Source organism: Physella acuta, unplaced genomic scaffold (assembly GCF_028476545.2).
Source record: "Physella acuta isolate Inbredline_101_S28 unplaced genomic scaffold, ASM2847654v3 ptg000453l, whole genome shotgun sequence".
NCBI classification, from domain to species: Eukaryota; Metazoa; Mollusca; class Gastropoda; family Physidae; genus Physella; species Physella acuta.
In genome coordinates, this window is record NW_026731972.1 from 796156 (window position 1) to 806604 (window position 10449).

Here is a 10449-nt window from a genome sequence, read left to right on the forward strand (position 1 = left end):
ATCAGGGGCGACTACCCATTTAACATGAACTTGGTTATATTTCCTGGCATGCCACACGATTTTCTATAATTGAGGTATACTTTGTATCTGGTACACTACTTGTATAATACAATGCTCCTCAACTTATTTTTGTATTCTGGGAAAATAAAAATGTATTCTGCTATTTTTCTGTTAACGTACTTAAACATGATATAGATCTATGGTATGCATGTATGTATGTATGTATGTATGTATGTATGTATGTATGTATGTATGTATACGTGTGTGAGTGTGCTTGCGTGCGTGCGTCTGTGTGCGCGCGTTATATACAATATATATATATATATATATATATATATATATATATATATATATATATATATATATATATAAACCTCGCTTGGTTGCTGGGCCTATGGCCGTCTTGCTCGACATATGGCTGTATGCTGGGCATATGGCTGTCTTTCTGGACCTATGGCTGCCTAGCTGGGCTTATGCCTGACATAAGAGCTTTACCACCTACAGTCCAGTCTCTCCACCTACACCTCAGTGAAACCAACGAACCTTTTATTATTGTTGTCTCTTTTTTTTAAGTTCCTCTTTTTAATCGGCGTTAATCAGAGTTGTTCACATTACAAGGATCCTTATTCAACATTGTATATGGGACTATATCGTCTTTTAGTCCTAAATTTTAAGAATGGACGATACACCATATTAAATGTGACCAGTGTTTCTTCCAGACATTTTTCTCCGGAAGGGCACTTGAAATTTTGGGGGGGGGGGGGGGGGGAAGGGGGGTGGACACTGTTTAAACTATATATTTTCTATATAAATACCATTTCGTTCGGGGGGGGGGGGGAAGAAACTCTGAATGTGACAGTCTTTCATCGTAAGCCCCAAATTTTAAGATACACCATATTTAATGTGACTAAAAAGTCTTTCATTGTAAGCCCTAGTTTTGAGTTTGGACCATATTAAATGTGACTATAAAATCCTTCACTGTAAGTCCTAATGTTTTGAGATTGGACCATATTAAATGTGACTATAAAATCCTTCACTGTAAGTTCCAATGTTTTGAGATTGGACCATATTAGTTGTGACTATAAAATCCTTCACTCTAAGCCCTCTAGTTTAAGACAGACCACTTAGGTATCTGTGTTGCGTGTCATTAATCATCACCGATTAGCGGCCCATCTAAGCAGAGGGCCACGAAATAGTTGGCCATTAAGTCATTAGCAACCTACAGAGTTATGGCCAACTTTGTAATGGCCTTAAGGACCATTATTGTTCAGAAACTGATACATGTGTAACGGCTTGGTGTTTTATAAATATAGTGGCTGACTCTGAAAGTAGTTTTAAGTTTCAGGTTTTAAAGCCCTTTGGTTGATGTGGGGTAGTTTCAGAATTTCTTGGTTTAAAGTATTTTGAAACCGTTTCCCTTCTTTACTTTTAGTCCGCGACAACCTTCATTTTATTTCATTCGACTCTCCATATACGTACGCAGACATGTAGTGTTTAGTGAGAAATAATCAGTTTCTGATCTTACAAGCAGAACGTAACGAGACAGAAAGTTGGGCTTTTCAAAGATTTTCTGTTTAAGGGTTCATGACATGGAACTGCAGGGAGAAGTACGATTTTGTTGAAAATTAAGTAAAGTCATTTCTTATCCAGAATATCCAGACTTTTTAATAGGAGGGAGGGGTAGGGGGGATGGGAGTTACATGAAACGATCAGGTGGGGCACTTAAATTTAGGGATGTGGGTGGGTGGGTGCCGGCCACAGAAACTGGTTAAAGTATATTTTCTCTATACTTTTTTTTTCTCAATTTCTTCAAGGAAAGGTGGGGGGGGGGGGGGGGAGGTCGGACGTGCTGGAAGAGGGAGTAAGTGCCTTCCCAAAACGAAGCCAAAAAGAAACTTTGCCTACACCAGGAGTTTTGTCAAACAGTCTAAACTACAGTCGCACATGTGATCTGTGTACTCAGCTGATGTGGGATGTTACCATCTCAAAAGGACGTCCAGAGCGTGGACAATTCATTGAAAGTAAAATGGATAAGTTAGGTTAGGGAAAGAAAAGGCAGTTGGGCATAGTGCTGACCACACTGTCCCTTCATATGCCGAGGTCACACAAACAGGTGAGCTCTACTTCACGTGCATCATGGACCGTCAGGTTTGGAAAGGGATCTTTTAATCTTTATATATTGTGTATTCGAAATTAGTATTTGTTCGCGAAACTCGGCACATCAAAACTAATCCTCCATTATCTACTTTGTTTGGCCATTCTTAATCATAACCTGATCTTAACCTCAGTCTAAGACAAGATTCCCAATAACCACTTTATTCCTACCTGTAGGGACACTTGGCTGAATCATTTGTAATAGAGACATTTGTAATTAGAGACAACATGTAATCTTGATACTTAACTGATTGATTCAGTAATTCAACAATAATTCAATAACCCCCCTCACCCAAAAAAAAACCACCTCTGCTTTACGGAGTTAACTATTTAAACGCTTGATGTTATAAAATGTAAAAATTTTAAAAGATTAAAATAAAGTAGAATTACTTGCATATCTTAATTTTGATGCGTCATTTCAGATGTACAACTGACAATATTCGTGAGCCGTAGATCTATTTATAGCCTACAAGTGGGCCGTATATAATTGTATGTAGCCTAGAGCTATTATGTGGTTAGATCTAGGTTAGATATTGTACTAACATTATAAGTGAGTCACATATGTAACATACAGATAACATTATTAGTTTATCACGTATCTATATGTAGCATACAGATAACATTATTAGTGTACCATGTATCTATATGTAGCATACATATAACATTATTAGTGTGCCACATATTTATATGTATCATACTTATAAACTTATAACTGTACGACGTACCTATATGTAATATACATTTAACATTTTTAGTGTATCACGTATCTATAAGTAGCATACAGATAACAAATCTGGGTGCCGTATGTTGTTTTTGAACATTAAAAAATGTATACAAGCTACCTAAAGTACACAAACTTATACATGTATTACAAACAGTAATCAAAACAAGAATGAAAAAAAAAAAGAATTGCACGTTTATTCCTCTAGTATTCTCTTAACATAAACATTTGCTCCGGAAATACACATGATAGCTAACAATGGGAGCCGTGACGTGTTGACGTCACATGACTTGTTCAACCAATAGTTCCGGCTCACAAGAGTCTTGAAATAGAATGGTTTTTTAAATAATAGTCTCACAAACATTGTAGCATATCGTCTAATAAGAGCATAATATATCTGGCAAATGTTTATCGATGAAGTAGACTGACCGTTTGACCACTGGTCTACAGCCAGATACAAGATTACCAGTTGCCCACACAATACATCAGGGAGAAATAGATCCTTTCGCGAATCCCAATCGTAGGAACCTTTAAGGATCCCTAACTGTTTTAGGTTCTTGTTTAGGATCCCTAATTGCTTTAGGGACTTTATAGGATCCCTAACTGCAGGAGACTCTTCAGGAACCCTTAAAACACTGCCAGCAATGTGCGTGGTTTCTCTGGTAGTCTGTGTACAATTGTTTTAGAAACGATTCTGCAGATTCTAAGTTGATGCACTGGACTGGCGTCACTCACGTGAGTACAGTTGCCTTGCAGAAATGACGCACGTGTATGAGTACGCTATAGGTACAAATAGAAGGTACTGAATGTCTGGGTACGCAATACGTACAAATAGAAGATGTAAAATGTCTGGGTACGTAATGCGTACAAATAGACAAAGTTAACTGTTGAAGCATAGTGTAGCCTTATCAACACACGGGAGCTGAAACGTGGACGATAAACCAGCTTCACTTCATGTTTGTTTGTATGTTTGTATGTTTGTTGTTTGATATGTTTGGGGAGGTGTCCTCGTTAGTCGTTTTTGTGTCTATGTTCGTTCAGCCAAACTATGTTTGTCGTGATATTTGAATATTGTGGTGTCTATGTTCGTTCAATCCGACTATGTTTGTCGTGATATTTGAATATTGTGGAAATTATATTTCGTTATTCCGATAGCTTTATTTGGATATTGTAGAAATTATATTTAATTATTCTGATGTGTATATTTGGTCATTGTGGAAATTATATTTCATTATTCTCATGTGTATATTTGGTCATTGTGGAAATTATATTTCATTATTCTTATGTGTATATGTGGTCATTGTGGAAATTATATTTCTCCGATGTCTATATATGGTAATATGTATGAAAATTGTGCTGTTTGTCTACGTGAAGTTTGTGTTTGATCCCTATGACGTCTTCCCTCGAGCTTTGCTTTATATCTTCTTGCTGACTGACTTGTGCCAACGAATCCATGATTTCTGACCTTCGTCTGACCTTTGACCTGGCGTGTCACGTGTCAGGTCAGTGTGTCGCAGGTTCGGTGCCGCAGCAGACCGGCCGGCTGGAATCTTCTGGACGGAGGCTGAGCAGAAACTTGTGGGCGGCTTGTCTCTCAATTTCTCGTTCTTCTGCAGTCTGTCGTCTGGTAAACAAAAGGTGAAGGTCATCAGACATTGTGCTTTACATAATATAACCTTTACATACCATTATCTTTTACATAACATTACCTTAACTAAAATGCTATTCTAAAGCGTAAAACTGCATGCATTCGTTAAATTAATGCTAACACTTGGCCAATAAAAAGCTTAAATCTAATGTAAATATTTAAACGCTGATAAAAACTGACCACCCCATACATTTACCACTTTCCACCCCATGCATTTACCACTGACCACCCCATACATTTTTACCACCAACCACCCCATACATTTACCACTTTCCACCCCATGCATTTACCACTGAACACCCCATACATTTACCACCAACCACCCCATATATTTTACCACTGAACACCCCATACATTTACCACCAACCACCCCATATATTTTACCACTGAACACCCCATACATTTACCACCAACCACCCCTACATTTACCACCAACCGCCCCATACATTTACCACCAACCGCCCCATACATTTACCTCTGACCACACGACCTACTTAACGTCCTACCTCCACCAACCACACCATACATCTACCACCAACCACACAACCTACATAACGTCCTACCTCCACCAACCACCCCATACATTTACCACTGACCACACGACCTACTTAACTTCCTACCTCCATCAACAACCCCATATATTTACCACTGACCACCCATACATTTACCACTGACCACCCCATACATTTACCACTGACCACCCCATACATTTACCACTGACCACACGACCTACTTAACGTCCTACCTCCACCAACCACCCCATACATTTACCACTGACCACACGACCTACTTAACGTCCTACCTCCACCAACCACCCCATACATTTACCACTGACCACACGACCTACTTAACGTCCTACCTCCATCAACAACCCCATATATTTACCACTGACCACCCCATACATTTACCACTGACCACCCCATACATTTACCACTGACCACCCCATACATTTACCACTGACCACACGACCTACTTAACGTCCTACCTCCACCAACCACCCCATACATTTACCACTGACCACACGACCTACTTAACGTCCTACCTCCATCAATCACCCCATATATTTTACCACTGAACACCCCATACATTTACCACCAACCACCCCATATATTTTACCACTGAACACCCCATACATTTACCACCAACCACCCCTACATTTACCACCAACCGCCCCATACATTTACCACCAACCGCCCCATACATTTACCTCTGACCACACGACCTACTTAACGTCCTACCTCCACCAACCACACCATACATCTACCACCAACCACACAACCTACATAACGTCCTACCTCCACCAACCACCCCATACATTTACCACTGACCACACGACCTACTTAACTTCCTACCTCCATCAACAACCCCATATATTTACCACTGACCACCCCATACATTTACCACTGACCACCCCATACATTTACCACTGACCACCCCATACATTTACCACTGACCACACGACCTACTTAACGTCCTACCTCCACCAACCACCCCATACATTTACCACTGACCACACGACCTACTTAACGTCCTACCTCCACCAACCACCCCATACATTTACCACTGACCACACGACCTACTTAACGTCCTACCTCCATCAACAACCCCATATATTTACCACTGACCACCCCATACATTTACCACTGACCACCCCATACATTTACCACTGACCACCCCATACATTTACCACTGACCACACGACCTACTTAACGTCCTACCTCCACCAACCACCCCATACATTTACCACTGACCACACGACCTACTTAACGTCCTACCTCCATCAACAACCCCATATATTTACCACTGACCACCCCATACATTTACCACTGACCACCCCATACATTTACCACTGACCACCCCATCCATTTACCACTGACCACCCCATACATTTACCACTGACCACACGACCTACTTAACGTCCTACCTCCACCAACCACCCCATAGATTTACCACTGACCACCCCATACATTTACCACTGACCACACGACCTACTTAACGTCCTACCTCCACTTAGTGCGACGATTCTGGAACCATGTTTTCACCTGAGCGTCCGTCATGCTCAAAGTTTTGGCCAGCGCCGAACGTTCAGCAGACGCCAGATACTTCTGTCTGGTGAATCTTTTCTCCAGCTCCAGAACTTGCTGACGTGTGAATGCCGTTCTTGGCTTCTTCCGTTTGGGCGGAGTTCGGTTCTGGTATGGGTGACCGACCCTTCGTACCACTGGGATACATAAAATAAAGTAAATGAAAATATTTTTTAAAAATTATCATAAATGGTTTAAATTAAATGTAAAAAAAAATAATTTAAAAAAATATTTTTTTTTTTTTACAAAAAAACAAACTATTATATTTACTATGTTATAAAGATTATTGTATCAAATATTATGTAATTTTTATAACATTAATTATTAAATAGCATAGTTTTTATTTTTTATTTTTATAGTAACAAACTCCTAATTATTTACAATTTTATTGAAAGAAGTACGATGTATAAAACACTATTGTTATCTGATAGTCAGAGCGATGTGACCGGGCACATCTTTTACCCCTAAGGAGCAACCACGGAAAAGGGGATTCAAGAAAAGAAATTATGGCGAAGACGACACGGATATAAACTTTACTTTTGAATCAAAACCAATTTGAGCGCTAAACTAATGGTCTCTTTTTTAAACTTCTCAACTAGCTTAACCAGACAGAGATATTCACAGATGCGTACGAATCATAGGCTAATCCCAATCAGTATAGTACAGTGTGTGGAGACTTAAAAAACTGACCTCTCTAACAATGACGCTTATGTTAACACTAAGCTACAGATCTAATAATTTAATTGAAACTAGACTACAGATAAAATAATTTAATTACAACTAAACTAATTGTCATCTTAAAGCCACCTAAACATGTTCTACACATCAGTCATACAACATGAGGTTTAGTTACACTGTTAGATTAACACACACAGATTAGGTTAGCATACAGATTTAACTTAAAACCAATCTGTAACATCCACTTTAAGATAAAATAAAAACTGTCCGCTAACCTTAACCTCAACTTAACAGTAAAAAAAAACTAAATTCAGTACACAAACCTAACCCACACTTTATGTTTGTTCATGAACCGTACAAAAACCGTATTACACTCCTGATACTAACGCACGCAATAACTAACGCCACCCTTAAAAATGAACTTACAATAACACTCACACACCTCTAACACTAACCCATCCACACTAACCGACCCATAACACTAACCGACCCATAACACTAACCCAACACCCTAACACTAACCCACCCTAACACTAACCCACCCCTAACACCAACAAACTCCCAACACCAAGCCCCATAGGCGTAGCGACCCCTCCCGGGGATAAACTTTCAATTAGGCGCCCCCCCCCCCCCTCATATATATTTTTTATATTTATAATTCAAAATAGCAGCTAAAATGAGCTTATTTTGGCGCCCCTAGGGTCGGCGCCCGGGGACAAATGTACCCCCACCCCCCCACCCCCGTCGCTATGCCTCTGCCAAGCCCCTAACCCAGAAGTGATCTCACAAACCTCCAAACCGGTCTCTCTGCATCCCCGTCCACGGACACACGAACACATCCGGCCACAGGGGTCGTGACGTCACCATGTCTATACTAGAACAGAGAAAACAACATCGTATAATAAAGGTTGACATACTGTTAGTAGATAAGGTGTTGTCAAACATAACATACAGGCATCAGATTTGTTGTAGTGTACAAGTTTTACTTTTAACCTTGCTAACCACCATATTTCGGTGTGAGTGGGGGTGGATGGAGGGTGTGTGTGGGTAGGAGGGGGCAAGGGGTGGGAGAGAGTTGGGGTGGACTGTTGAGCGAGGGTGTTAAACTAACAACGAATTTTTGACTAAGCAATATGATCCAGAATTACCTCTATATTTTATATATAGACCAGAGAAAATGCGGCACGGATAAACCAGCGAATATAATAGCACCTCTAGACCAGATTTGGATGTTCCGAACTAAGCGACGTCTTTCTGCAAATGTTGACTGACTGGTCTGGTTCTAAGGGCACTGTTAAACAATGCTCAGAAATTATGTGGGCCTATTCTTTTACGAAAATAATAATTTTTTTTCAGGGATATCGTTAATCTATTGTAAAAACATGTTGTAACATTTTGTTTTCTGAACTAGCCTTTCTTGCCAATACATAATTCTAAATTTTAGGTTTAGTCAACGTTTGTTTTCACAACCCAATGACCTAACTTATTTAAATTAATCTTGATACTTGTTTTTTACGTTCTCTAAACATTACTACAAAGAAAAAGGTGTAGGAATATTATTTGTTTCCGAAAATGTACTTGATTTGGTTAAACGCTCACAAAATGTACTTGATTGGGTTAAATTTTCACAAAATGTACCTGATTGGGTTAAACCAGTGGTTCCCAAACTTTTTCGAGTGGCGACCCCCTTTTACAAAAAGTAAGTGACCCGCGACCCCCATAGAATTAAAAAGCCGATATTAGTATGGAAATTAATAAGCACTAAAATAAGATTTTCTAGACTTTCAATATGAACTACTCTTGATAACTGCTTTAATACGATGAGTAAAATTTAATGCTATTTACTAAACATTCGCGGTTAAGTTTTTGTAAACGCCAACCTATGTCATTATCAACATTCAATTTATTGTTTAGTTTTGTTTTTAATCGGAGAATAGTGTTGACAATCTATTTTAGATAAGTCAATCAATTTTACGTTTGGGTATGAATGGTGAATGCTACACCAAAATTGTGTCTGCAGTTTTTCATCTTACGCGGAATCATTCTGCAAATCAAAGAATTCATCTTGTAATTCATCGGGAATGCTGGCAACTTCAAGGGAAGAAGAGAATGGGTAATGCGTCAATGCAGATTCTTCTTCTTTCAGCTCAGAGAAATAGCGCCTCAGTTTGTTTTCAAGAGATTCAAGATGCCCAGAAATCGCTTCTTTCTCACAATCAGATTCATCTACCACATTGCAGAGTTTTTCAAATTTTCAATATTTCCAAGATTTATTTTCTTCGCCAATTTTGCAGCTTGGATAAAAATGCCACGAGATTATCATTGAAAGCGATAATATTCATTCATTTTCCGTGAAGCTTCAGGTTAAGCCGATGTTGATGTTCGAATATATCTGCTAGGTATGATTTTCCAATCACTCTATGTCTTTTTAAGTATACCAAAAGGTCTTGTTTCCTTTGGACTTCCAAGAACAATTTGATTTCAGATTTCAATCCAAAAACACGATTCACAACATTTCGTTTGACAGCCAGCGTACTGTAATGTAGAAAAGCAGAACCTCGTGATCTATATTAATGTCGTTGCTCAGTTTATTGAAGGCTCCAGATTTAACATAATTTACGACTTTTACTAGCTAGCGTCTTGATGGCGAGGGCATACTGGTGAATCATGCAGTGTTTAGGGAGCTAAATCTTTTATGTTTTCTGAAAGCACGATTTTGACCTAAACATAGATGGCGCACCATCCGTACAAACCCCCATAGCCGTTTTAACCCATTCTAATTATCCAGTTTTAAAAAACGTATTTATTTTCCCCATGCTATCTTCACAAAACAGCAACTCTTCTTTGCTATTATCTGAATGATTATAGAAAAAGACAAGCAACTGCAAACATTAACTCACGTCTGTTTATTTATCAACTTAAAAAAAAAACTTTAAAAAAAAAACATTAAAAATTTGTTATTTAAAATCTACGGACATGTCTGCTATAAGCCGCTGAATAGTATTATTGGACAGAGATATTTGTTGCATCTTTACTGCCCTGGAATCTCCAAGAATTAATTTCACCATCTTCAACATGCAGCGTTTGATGAGATTTTCTTCTATTGTTGTGTTGTTTTGCTTGGCATTTTCTATCGCGACTACATTTAATGCTTGCACTAATGC

The 10449-nt window shown here is 38.9% G+C and overlaps 1 protein-coding gene across 1 annotated transcript; it reads right to left on the reverse strand.

Annotated features, from left to right (window-relative positions):
* Nucleotides 1-4290: 4290 nt before the first annotated feature.
* On the reverse strand, nucleotides 4291-8152 carry LOC131943320 (homeobox protein Hox-D4-like). The gene is made up of 3 exons (XM_059303359.1): nucleotides 8077-8152; nucleotides 6566-6744; nucleotides 4291-4551 (listed from the first exon to the last, which is right to left on the reverse strand). Exons 1-3 carry the CDS (start codon nucleotides 8150-8152, stop codon nucleotides 4291-4293), a joined length of 516 nt encoding a protein of 171 aa, XP_059159342.1.
* Nucleotides 8153-10449: the final 2297 nt, after the last annotated feature.

Excerpts from the sequence above, each read along its gene's own strand:
- LOC131943320 (XM_059303359.1), bottom strand. The coding sequence starts at position 8,152 with ATGGTGACGTCACGACCCCTGTGGCCGGATGTGTTCGTGTGTCCGTGG. Across the intron at positions 6,745-8,076 it reads GCAGAGAGACCGGTTTGGAG|TGGTACGAAGGGTCGGTCAC; the intron begins GTTTGTGAGATC and ends TATGTATCCCAG. Across the intron at positions 4,552-6,565 it reads TGAGCATGACGGACGCTCAG|GTTATATTATGTAAAGCACA; the intron begins GTGAAAACATGG and ends TGGTATGTAAAG.